The 13,239-nt window shown below is 43.3% G+C and overlaps 1 protein-coding gene across 1 annotated transcript in view; it reads left to right on the top strand.

Moving 5' to 3' along the window:
• Positions 1-13,239, top strand: part of DOCK11 (dedicator of cytokinesis 11) — a 293,614-nt gene that overhangs the window by 184,527 nt on the left and 95,848 nt on the right. Inside the window, exon 41 of the mRNA XM_063432045.1 lies at positions 12,424-12,561. Within this exon, the coding sequence (XP_063288115.1) occupies positions 12,424-12,561 (138 nt within the window). The remainder of the gene's footprint in view (positions 1-12,423; positions 12,562-13,239) is intronic.

The following is a 13,239-nucleotide window of genomic DNA, read 5'->3' as shown; positions in this document are numbered from 1 at the left end:
CAACCTCCTCACTTCTTCAGAACTGAAAATCATTAAAGAAAACCTTTTGCAGGGCTAACTCAAAACTCCACTGTCCAAAGAATAAAGTAAATTTCTTTTTGCTATTACGTACTGGGGAGTATCCATAGATTTACACCGTTGTCAGCAATAATAGGACTGGAGAGGGGAAAAAAATTAAATTAAATTAGACTGCAAGCCATCACGATTTAAAGAGGTAGTCAATAGAAGTGCTGTATAATCAGGAAGGGCCGGTGACTATACACAGTGTGTTCATAGGGACAAAAACAAAAAAACTTTATTATTTACATATATACACAATTATACAGACAGCAAATTAAAATAAAGTTAGTCAAATCGGTTGCAAGCCTATTGGCCGTGGATGTTAGGTACCCTTAATTCTATAAAAATGACGTGAACGAAAACCCTTCGTTAAGTCCTTTAGGAGAAAGTGTTTTTAATTTGTAAATCCAGTAGGACTCCCTTTGTTTCAATTTACGATCCCAATCGCCTTTACGTTGGGTCTGAGGTATTAGTTCTATACCCATAAAACGTATCCTACTTGATGAGTTGGCATGATGTATCTTCAGGTGTCTGGAGATGGGGGTTTCCAGTCTCCTTCTGACAGAATTCACGTGTTCCCTAATGCGGAATTTGAAAGGGCGGAAAGTCTTCCCGACGTACTTAATTCCGCATGAGCATGTCAGAAGGTAGATAACCCCCTCCGTACGACAATTAAAGAAGGATTGTACTGAGTGGGAGTCTTGATTAGAACTATCTGAAAAGGTCTTAGTTTCTTTAGATATGAATTGACAGGCACTGCAATGTCCGCACCTATATGTGCCCTTAGGGAGGTATGGTTTAGTTGGGTTACCAATTGGTCCAAAATGGCTAGGTACCAATAGGTCCCTAAAGTTTTTTCCTCTCCGAGCTGTGACTGACGGGAATGGAGAGATCACTAGTTTTAACTGATCGTCTGATGTCAGGATTGGCCAGTACCTGCCGAGAATCGACAGCATAGTATGCCAGCCTGCATCAAAAGTTCCGATACAGCGGATTTGATGACTTGTTGGTGCACTGTTATCCTTGAGAAGATCACTTCTTTCGGAATTTAATGCCCTTGAATATGCCCTTTTTAGTACCCTATTGGGATACCCTTTATCTTTAAAGGATTTCCTTAGACTAACTGCTTTAGTTTTAAAGTCATCAGAGCCTAATTTCGGTACTTCCGGTAATTCCGTACCGAAATTAGGCTCTGATGACCTAAAAGTTGTCAATATGTCTTCTATTACTCTATCAGCAATAGAACTTTCGGTCCTGCAGAAAGGCCTTACGTTTGTACCTATTCCTCCATTCAATAAATTTATTTGGACTAAGGACCTAAATCTTTTTGCTCGTAAATTAGCTCTATTTAAGTATCACACTACTAGGAAAGAGCAGAAAGCACAACATTTAGGGTTGACGGTCAAAGACTTGGAATGCCTCGATATGTTGGTTGACTTGCTACAGTGTAATGAGGACGGTGGACAAACTGATGTGCCCCAGACCGACTTGAAACCCAGGAGTACATTTACTCCTCATTTTAAGGATTATAAAAGTATAGAAGTATTCTTGGAAATGGTATGTAGGGATATTGAACGAATAAACCCTAATGATTTGGATTTCAAAACAAACGGCAACCTAACCAACGCCGAAATGAAAGCTTTGAAATCCCTACGTACTAACTTGCACATAATTATTAAACCCTCTGATAAGGGCGGTAACATTGTAATAATGGACCGCTCTTATTATATAGCTATGGTTAACCACCTGCTGAGCGATACTAAGACATACCAAACCCTACAGATGGACCCTACGGGGGAATACATCCTTGAGGTGAAGGCGTTGTTGTCCCAAGCACTCGAGTTTGACTTTATGTTTACAAGGCACCCCACGACATCAACTTTTTATAGTTTGCCAAAAATTCATAAATCTATGACGAACCCTACGGGACGACCAATAGTTTCCGGTACAGGGAACTTAACCCAAAATATAAGCATTTATCTTGACAAGATAATGAGCCCTTTCGTTTTAGCACTTCCCTCCTTCGTAAGGGACACCAAACAGATGTTACAGACTATGGAGAGCCTCACGGTACCTAAAGACGCATTATTATGCAGTCTGGACGTGGAGGCCCTCTACAGCTCTATTCCACACAGTCTTGGTATTAAGAATTTAAGACAAATTTTACAACAACAGTCTAAATTCTCCCAAGAGTATATAGACTTTGTTTGCACCATTCTGAGTTTTGTGCTCACCAAAAATGTTTTTCTTTTTAATGGTGTAATTTATCATCAAATTGTGGGCACAGCAATGGGCACATCATGTGCCCCGTCTTATGCAAACTTATACCTGGGCACATGGGAGAGTAATCTGTCAACTGATGTACGCTTGATCCAGTATATGACACAGGTACATTGTTGGAAACGCTATATTGACGATGTGCTGGTAGTATGGTTGGGTTCCACAGAAGAATTCAACAAGTTTGTGCAATTGCTTAATATAAATGATTTAAATCTACACTTCACAAGTGAAATTGGGGGCAAACATTTAAATTTTCTGGACATTACACTGTCTTTGCAAGAAGACCATATATCCACTACCCTGTTTCGTAAAAAAACTGCTACGAACAGTTTCCTGAACTGGCAGAGTCACCATCCCTACCCCTCTAAGGCTGGCATACCGATTGGACAGTATCTGCGGTTGCGCAGAAACTGCTCAACCGTTGAAGACTTTAAAACTAAAGCAGTTAGTCTAAGGAAATCCTTTAAAGATAAAGGGTATCCCAATAGGGTACTAAAAAGGGCATATTCAAGGGCATTAAATTCCGAAAGAAGTGATCTTCTCAAGGATAACAGTGCACCAACAAGTCATCAAATCCGCTGTATCGGAACTTTTGATGCAGGCTGGCATACTATGCTGTCGATTCTCGGCAGGTACTGGCCAATCCTGACATCAGACGATCAGTTAAAACTAGTGATCTCTCCATTCCCGTCAGTCACAGCTCGGAGAGGAAAAAACTTTAGGGACCTATTGGTACCTAGCCATTTTGGACCAATTGGTAACCCAACTAAACCATACCTCCCTAAGGGCACATATAGGTGCGGACATTGCAGTGCCTGTCAATTCATATCTAAAGAAACTAAGACCTTTTCAGATAGTTCTAATCAAGACTCCCACTCAGTACAATCCTTCTTTAATTGTCGTACGGAGGGGGTTATCTACCTTCTGACATGCTCATGCGGAATTAAGTACGTCGGGAAGACTTTCCACCCTTTCAAATTCCGCATTAGGGAACACGTGAATTCTGTCAGAAGGAGACTGGAAACCCCCATCTCCAGACACCTGAAGATACATCATGCCAACTCATCAAGTAGGATACGTTTTATGGGTATAGAACTAATACCTCAGACCCAACGTACAGGCGATTGGGATCGTAAATTGAAACAAAGGGAGTCCTACTGGATTTACAAATTAAAAACACTTTCTCCTAAAGGACTTAACGAAGGGTTTTCGTTCACGTCATTTTTATAGAATTAAGGGTACCTAACATCCACGGCCAATAGGCTTGCAACCGATTTGACTAACTTTATTTTCATTTGCTGTCTGTATAATTGTGTATATATGTAAATAATAAAGTTTTTTTGTTTTTGTCCCTATGAACACACTGTGTATAGTCACCGGCCCTTCCTGATTATACAGCACTTCTATTGACTACCTCTTTAAATCGTGATGGCTTGCAGTCTAATTTAATTTAATTTTTTTCCCCTCTCCAGTCCTATTATTGCTGACAACGGTGTAAATCTATGGATACTCCCCAGTACGTAATAGCAAAAAGAAATTTACTTTATTCTTTGGACAGTGGAGTTTTGAGTTAGCCCTGCAAAAGGTTTTCTTTAATGATTTTCAGTTCTGAAGAAGTGAGGAGGTTGTAATAATTCGACCCTTCACTCTCAGGCACCTGTAAAATTATCATTTATCATACACCAGCCATTTTTAAACACCTCACAAGGTGTTTGAGTGATATGTCAATCAGGGCCGGACTGGCCCACCGGGATACCGGGAAATTTCCCGGTGGGCCGCGGCACCTGGGGCCGGCATGCAGTCACGGCCAGCCTTAGGATTGTGTGGGGAGAGCAGTGCGGCCGCACAATGCACCATGAGCGGCCGACACAGCTCATTGAAAAATTGGTCTTGCCTGTAATAAAACCGACAGAGGCGCTATGAGCAGAGCCTCTGTCGGGGGTTGGAACGCAGCTGCACGGACTTGCACTCGTGCTGCCTGTTGTACTGATCAGAGCAGCTCCGTGCGGCTCGTTCCAGGGGAAGTGACGTCATGAGTGAAAGGGCAGCACAAGCCGCGCGGAGCTGCTATGATAAGCAGTACAGGCAGCACGCTGATTTTATGAAGTTCTACATGAGGTACAGGTAAGGTCCTCATTACTCCATGGGCTGGAGTGGGGGAAATCATTAGAATCTGTAACTTCTAAAGGAGTGGGTTTAGAGGAGATTGGGGTACCATTTATGGGGAGAGGGATTAGGGTTTGATCTATTATAGTGTGATTGGGGTACCAACTATGATAGGAGGGTTGGGGAGAGGGTTTGGGGTACTGTACATATAGGGAGAGGGATTGGGGTACTGTATATAGGGAGAAAGATTGGGGTACTGTATATGGGGAGAGGGATTGGGGTACTGTATATGGGGAGAGGGATTGGGGTACTGTATATAGGGAGAAAGATTGGGGTACTGTATATATAGGGAGAGAGATTGTGGTACTGTATATATAGGGAGAGGGATTGGGATACTGTATATGGGGAGAGGGATTGGGATACTGTATATAGGGAGAAAGATTGGGGTACTGTATAAAGGGAGAAAGATTGGGGTACTGTGTGTATATATAGGGAGAGAGATTGGGGTACTGTATATATAGGGAGAGGATTGGGGTACTGTATATAGGGAGAAAGATTGGGGTACTGTATATATAGGGAGAGAGATTGTGGTACTGTATATATAGGGAGAGGGATTGGGATACTGTATATGGGGAGAAAGATTGGGGTACTGTATATAGGGAGAAAGATTGGGGTACTGTGTGTATATATAGGGAGAGAGATTGGGGTACTGTATATATAGGGAGAGGATTGGGGTACTGTATATAGGTAGAGGGATTGGGGTACTGTATATATAGGGAGAGAGATTGGGGAACTATCTCTGAGGAGGGGAATGGAGGTACTATCTATGGGGGAGGATTGGGGTACTCTCTAGGGGGGAATGGGACTTGAGTGTTATCTATGGGGGGAGAATGGGGTGAGGAGAAAAATCAAGGCCAAGAGGAGAATGTAGTACTATCTATGGGAGAGATGAAGTGAGTGTTTCTACTATAGGGGGGGTTGGGTACTATCTATGGGGAAGAGGAGAAACATAGGCTATTAACTATGGGGGGATGGGCAACTAACTACAGAGAGCAGAGACTGGGCTTCTACCTATGAGAAATAGGGGAGAAAAATGGACTACAAGCTATGGGGCAGTAATGGGCTACTAGCTATTGGAGATGGGAATGGACTACAGACAATAAGGGATACAAATTCACCACTTCATTCACCCAGACAGTGCGAACCATACACAAACACCCCTTCTTATCTGCATTCACACACCAACATTTCCCTGCACTCCACTATCCTGCTCCAGTTACTAATTTATAAACATAGAATATATATATAGCTCTGTGTATATATATATATATATATATATTTATATATGCACACACTCTTACACTCTACATGGTACAATGACTTATGGGGCTGGCATACATTTTTTTCCAGGGCTGCTTTGTATCCCCAGTCCGGCCCTGATGTCAATTCAGTGAGCATCTTATTACACTGACCGGTCCGTAGTAGGGGTAGAACGTAGGACATAGTCCCGCCCCTCATAGGGTTCGATGGGTCTCTACACTCCCCCACTTGAACGGACCGCCCAATGATAGAGGAGGCGTAACGAGTATCTAGTCACTCACCTCATCCCTCCTCCCCCCTGTCCACACTTGACGGATGTGTCAGCCAGCCTATGACCGACGTCGAGTTTGTGAGACAGCAAGAAGGGGGATTGGCGGACCTCGCAGGATAAACTCTGATTGACCCACATAACCACCAATGCTTAGCCGCGGGAGGATATGACGCGGCAGAGGAGGCGGGACTGAACGGAGCTCACTCACGCCCCCCTATATGCTCCGATCAGCTGCAGGGCATTTCGCCCTGATATGACAGGTACTTAAGAGGCTTGAGTGCACACAGTGTTTGACTGGCTCCTGACGACGGCGTGTATCAAGTGCCTTTTCCGTGTCCAGAGCTGCTTCTCAGGATCCCCTTGTTTCAAGGGTCTCCTTTTCTGTGTCTTTATTATATAACTGCTGGCGAATTCACTTTGCAATTATAGCAATTCGAGTTACTGCTTTATATCCGTTCACACTTGACTTTGCTCTGCATCTTTATTAAATGTGCAATGTCTTTTTCAAAAGTCATTTAAAACAAAAAATAAAAATTGTGCATTGTATTTCTATGTCATGTCACACAGCAATGATGTTTACTGTTATATAGCGGGTGCCTGCCGTTGGGGCATGGCACACGCATTTGTGAGTGTTAACCTTCTTTATGCACTCAAAAATAAAGAATTAAAAAAAAAAAAAGGCATATTTTGAACCTTAGCGTGGGATAATTTTTCCGCTAGCTTGTACCAAGTGTAATGGTAATAAGCTTTTTTTGCCTTTTTGACACACAAAGTGAATTTGCACAGTATATTTTTCAAATCGTATGTGTTCTACGACTGTATAATACTTCATTTGTTGCTCAGCTATGTCAGCTGAGTACAGAAATACCCCCGTATGTACCTTTGCCAGGTATATGTGGACACCGGAGGGGCACATTTGGGACACAGCCATTCCATTTTTTTTTCAAACTTTGAATTTTTACGCTGTGTTCATGTCCCATTTTAGAGTATTTTACAAGGCTATATAATCCAATTACACCATAAAGGCATACCATTTCTTAAAGAAGACATCCCAGGGTAATTCAAAAGGCATATTTAGAACCTTAGCGTGGGATCATTTTTACGCTAGCTTGTACCAAGTGTAGTGGTAATAAGCATTTTTTCTGCCTTTTTGACACACAAAGTGAGTTTGCACAGTATATTTTGCAAACCTTCTGTGTACTACGACTGTATAATACTTCATATGTTGCTCAGCTATGTCTGCTGAGTACAGCAATACCCCCGTATGTACCTTTGCCAGGTATATGTGGACATTGAAGGGGCACATTTGAGACACAGCCATTCCATTTTTCTTTTTTCAAACTTTGAATTTTTACGCTGTGTTCATGTCCCATTTTAGAGTATTTTACAAGGCTATATAATCCAATTACACCATAAAGCATACCATTTATTAAAGAAGACATCCCAGGGTAATTCAAAAGGCATATTTTGAACCTTAGCGTGGGATCATTTTTCCGCTAGCTTGTACCAAGTGTAGTGGTAATGAGCATTTTTAAATGTATTTTTTTTACTTTGTAAAACTTTTTTTTACTTTGTAAAACTTTTTTTACTTTGTAAAACCCGTTTTTAAACTTTTTTTTTTTATTAAATATTTTACACGATCTTTTTTTACACTTTTAATTTTTTTCTAAACTTTTCTTTTACCGTTAACCCCTAACTAGCAGTAAGCAGCACTAACCATAAATTCCCCATTTTCCCATAACTCCCACCCACCCCAGCTAGCAAAATATATAATTATAAAATATAAAAATTAATTAATTAAATAAATTGAACCCCTGAGGGTTAAAAAAATAAATAAAAGTTAATCCTCAGGGGTTAAAAAAAAATTAGATCACAGTATAATACTGCGATCTGTATTTTGATCACTGTAGGCAGTGATCAACTGGCAGGGAAGGGGTTAATTTTTATTTAGACTGGGTAAAGAGGGGGTGGTATTTTTTTTTTTTACTTAAACGTTACTAAAACATTTTTAAAAGTTTTTTTAACGTTAACCCCTAGTCAGCCTAACACCAAATCCCCCAATTCCCCACTAACTTCCACCCATCCCAGCTAGCTAAATATATAATTTTTAAATATTTAAATGAATTAATAAAATAAATTTAACCCCTGAGGGTTAAAAAAAAAAAAAATAATGAACCCTCAGGGGTTAAAAAAAAATAATCAGATTACATTAAAATGTATTCCCTGCCAATTGATCACTGTAGTCAGTGATCAATTGGCAGGGAAGGGGTTCATTTTATTAAAGCAGGGGAAAGGGGGGGTGGGATTTAACTTTATTTGTATTTTTTTTACACAGGGGGCAGGATCAGTGAAGATCCGTCTCCCTGCACTTCACAGTGAACCCGGAAGTGCAGGGAGGCGGAAGGTGAGTATACACAGCACATGTGCTCGCTCTGACATGCTGTCAGATCGGGCACATGAGCTGGGACAGCCCGATCTGGTGCTCCTGGACTGCCTCTAATGCAGAGGCAGACCGGAGCACCGTTAACCCCGCGATCGCCGCAATTGCAATTGCGGCGATCTGGGGTTAACTTTAGTAAATGACGGAAATTTTCCGTCAACGGTCCTTAACTGAAAGACAAGGTTGACGGAAAATTTCCGTCACCGGTCGGGAAGGGGTTAAAGCGCCAATAAGTTCCGTACCGCTGTACAATGGGTGGACTAACATACACGTATTTGTAACCAGACAAGTTGGACACAGAGGGATTGAGGGCCCTGCTCAATGAGCTTACATGCTAGAGGGAATGGGCTATAGTGAAACATAAGGTAAGGGTAGGGTAGAAAAGTAGGTTGCTAGGATAGTATTCAGTGAGGGCTTAGTGTTTTGTTTTGATAACAGTTGCAGGAGAGGAATCAGGGTGCGGAGAGGGAAAGCTGTTCATTGTTTAATTGAGATGCTTTCTGTGGTGAACAGAACCTCGCCACAGGCTTTTGGACGAGCCTGTTTGCAGCCCTAGAGACAGGGCCGGACTGGGGGAAAAATTTGGCCCGGGCATTTTTATTCACAGCGGCCCACTGAAAAGGGGGCGGGGCCAGATAGGGTGTGTTTTGTCATCCCCAATGACAAGCACGCCCCATCTCATGTTGGTTCAATGCTCTTCCAGGGCATGAGAAAAGGGCCCTGTATTTGTTCTGCACAGCGCAAGCAAATTTAATAACATGCTTGCATTGTGTTTGCTTGAAACTTGTCTCAGGGGTTTCCATAATTGGGATACTCACGGTATCCCATTTATGGAGACACTATGTGTTTGCTTAAATGGAATCTAGTGTGTGCATAGGGTATCCAGAGTGTGTATGTCAGAAATGTAGTGTGTGTGTAGGTGGTGCAGCGTCTGTGTGTAGGGGATCTAGTGTGTGTGAAGGAGTGCGTATAGGAGATCTAGTGAGTGTGTGAGTGCTATGTGTTAGGGTGCTGTGCGAAAGGTGATGTGTGTGTGTTAGGGTGCTGTGTGTGTTAGGGTGCTATGTGAGTGAGGGTGCTGTTTGAGCTAGGGTTCTGTTTGAGCTAGGGTGCTGGGTGAGCGTTAGGGTGCTGGGTGAGCGTTAGGGTGCTGGGTGAGCGTTAGGGTGCTGGGTGAGTACGTTAGGGTGCTGGGTGAGTACGTTAGGGTGCTTGGTGAGTACGTTAGGGTGCTGGGTGAGTACGTTAGGGTGCTGGGTGAGTACGTTAGGGTACTGGGTGCTGGGTGAGTATGTTAGGGTGCTGGGTGAGTATGTTAGGGTGCTGGGTGAGTATGTTAGGGTGCTGTGTGAGTGATAGGGTGCTGTGTGAGTGATAGGGTGCTGTGTGAGTGATAGGGTGCTGTGTGAGTGATAGGGTGCTGTGTGAGCATGTTAGGGTGCTGTGTGAGCATGTTAGGGTGCTGTGTGAGCATGTTAGGGTGCTGGGTGAGTGTTAGGGTGCTGGGTGAGTGTTAGGGTGCTGGGTGAGTATGTTAGGGTGCTGGGTGAGTGTTAGGGTGCTGGGTGAGTATGTTAGGGTGCTGGGTGAGTATGTTAGGGTACTGGGTGCTGGGTGAGTATGTTAGGGTGCTGGGTGAGTATGTTAGGGTGCTGTGTGAGTGATAGGGTGCTATGTGAGTGATAGGGTGCTGGGTGAGTGATAGGGTGCTGTGTGAGCATGTTAGGGTGCTGTGTAAGTGATAGGGTGCTGTGTGAGCATGTTAGGGTGCTGTGTGAGTGATAGGGTGCTGGGTGAGTGATAGGGTGCTGTGTGAGCATGTTAGGGTGCTGTGTAAGTGATAGGGTGCTGGGTGAGTGATAGGGTGCTGGGTGAGTGATAGGGTGCTGGGTGAGTGATAGGGTGCTGGGTGAGTGATAGGGTGCTGTGTGAGCATGTTAGGGTGCTGTGTAAGTGATAAGTGATAGGGTGCTGGGTGAGTGATAGGGTGCTGGGTGAGTGATAGGGTGCTGGGTGAGCGTGATAGGGTGCTGGATGAGTGATAGGGTGCTGGGTGAGCATGTTAGGGTGCTGTGTAAGTGATAGGGTGCTGTGTGAGCATGTTAGGGTGCTGTGTAAGTGATAGGGTGCTGTGTGAGCATGTTAGGGTGCTGGGTGAGTGTTAGGGTGCTGGGCGAGTGTGATGTGTGTGTTTGCAAGGATTGTGTATTGGGGGGAGGCAGGTAAATGCCAATATTGAGTTTTTTGTTTTTTTTATTATAAAAATAAATATCCCCCCCCCTTCCCTTCTTACCTGTAGCCTGGAAGGGGGGGGGGGCGCTGACATCCATCCCTGGTGGTCCTCGTGGTAAGGGAACTCTAGCCTTCGGGCTAGAGTTCACTCTCGCGAGACCGGGCCGGTTGCCATGGTAACGGCCCGGATCTCGCGAGAGAAACCCGGCGGAGCTGCAAGCACCGCCGGGTCCGCCTCTCCAGGCTTGCTCCCTCCCTCTCTCTCCCAGCCGGCGGCCGCATTTGAGAGCATGTGGGCCGGTGAGGGAGATCTTCTATCTCCCCACCGGCCCTTCATGCAACACAGCGGGGCCGGCGCTCGGATAACGCTGGCCCTGCATAGACCGGCTGGATCTCCCCGGCCTCGGCCCGTGGCCATCGCGGCCCACCGGGCATTTGCCCGGTTTGCCCGATGGCCAGTCCGGGCCTGCCTAGAGAAGTCTGTAAGGCGAGCATCAGAGGTAGGCGTAAGAACAGAGGTTAGACATAGGTCTCCGACGGAGCATAGGGGCCTAGACAGGACATATTTGTGTATATGTCGGCGGTCGGAGAAGCATTTTGTAAAAATTTGTAAGAAAGTATCAGGATCTTAAGTTGAGTCCTATATCTTACTGGAAGCCAATGTAGGGACTGATAAAGGGGAGAGGTGCGGGCGGACAGGAAGATGAGCCTCGCTGCCGCGTTGATTATAGACTGTAATGGGGCAAGTTGGGAACACGTAAGACCACTGAGAAGCTGATTACAGTAGTAAAGGCGAGGCAGGACAACGGCATGACATTTTAGTAATGAGAAAATATAGTGCAGAGAGTGGGTTATTCAGCAGTGCTACTGTGCGTTTAGCAGTTTTGTCAACTATGGTAGCCATTTTAAATCCTGTCTCGGAAATCATATAAATAAAGGGTGTGAATCATTCCATATTTTCTGCTCTGTGAGTTGGCTTGTGTTATTGTGTTCCTTTACTTCTCAACATTTAAAATGAGCAAAGAACAATGGGGTTAATTTACTAAATGGGAAATTGGGAAGAACTGCAACATTATTTGCTTTTTTTGTCCAAAATAGCGAAATTGGAAAAATTAACAAAATAAACAATTTTGCCTGCTTGTCTTTTTTGCCTAACATTGCCTCATTGATTGTCAGTTTAAAGATACATTTCAGGCACCAAAACAACTTCATCTAATGGAAGTTGTTGTGGTGCCAGGAGGCCCCTGGGAGCACTCTCACCTCATGGTACATATCTTTCCAAACCAGTTTTGTGAATGGAAAGTCACTGATTGGCTGAGAGAATCAGCTGACCACTGTCAGCCAATCAGCTGCACCCCTGTTTAAATTTATGAAGCCGTATGCTGGACATCGATGCTGGAGGCAACATTGGGTTAAGAACAGTTTAACCCCTTGAGGTAAGAGTGCCCCAGGGGGCCTCCTGGCAGCATAACAACTTTATTTAGATGACGTTGGTTTGGTGCCTGGAGTGTCCCTTTAATCCCTTTGTTCAGTTTAGCTCTTTGGTACTACAGACATGTATTTGTATAATTGTATTCTGGCTAAGAGTCTGGGGAGGTTTGAGAAGGCATCCTTAGACAGATCCTATTGGAAGATAGCACAGTAGTTAAATGCTTGTCTAAATAAAATATAACCTCCCTCCAACCATCTTTATTTTCTTTTTTTTACATTTTAGACACAGCTTCTCAACACAGATTGTCACAACCCTCTCATGAAGAAGGTTTTCGATATTTATCTGGCTTTTTTGAAAAATGGCCAGTCAGAAGCATGCCTAAAACACGTCTTTGCATCACTTAGAGGCTTCATCAGCAGGGTAAGCAGACACGTATAAAAATATCCAATTTTCCTTTTGTGGCAATGGTTATGTTAAGGAACAATGTATCAATGCTGGCTTAACAAACTGGTTTGTAAGGATCCTATTCCAAAATGGAAAGATCCAATTAATGACTTCCTGTATAGATCATTTAACTTTAAAAGGACACATCAGATGTCTAAAGCATTTTATCTTGCTGAAGTGCTTTATGTGTGAAGAGTGTGCCCTCTTTTTATTAATTTTACCAAAAAGCACAGATTTCAATAGAAACTTATATTTCTACATATACATACATACATACATATATATATATATATATATATATATATATATATATATATATATATATATATAAACACTGAACAAAATTATAAACGCAATACTTTAGTTTTTGCCCCCATTTTTCATGAGCTGAGCTCAAAGATCTAAGACTTTTTCTATATGCACAAAAGGTCTATTTCTCTCATATATTGTTCACATATCTGTCTAAATCTGTGTTAGTAAGCGTTTCTCCTTTGCCGAGAGAATCCATCCACCTCACAGGTGTGGCATATCAAGATGCTGATTAGACGGCATGATTATTGCAAAGGTGTGCCTTAGGCTGGCCACAAAAAAGGCCACGGCAAATGTGCAGTTTTATCACACAGCACAATGCCACAGATGTCGTAAGTTTTAAGG

The sequence above is a fragment of the Pelobates fuscus genome, chromosome 9 (genome assembly GCF_036172605.1).
Source record: "Pelobates fuscus isolate aPelFus1 chromosome 9, aPelFus1.pri, whole genome shotgun sequence".
Taxonomy (NCBI): domain Eukaryota; kingdom Metazoa; phylum Chordata; class Amphibia; order Anura; family Pelobatidae; genus Pelobates; species Pelobates fuscus.
Note: the sequence above shows the minus strand (reverse complement) of the source record. Positions and strands in the feature narration are given on the sequence as shown.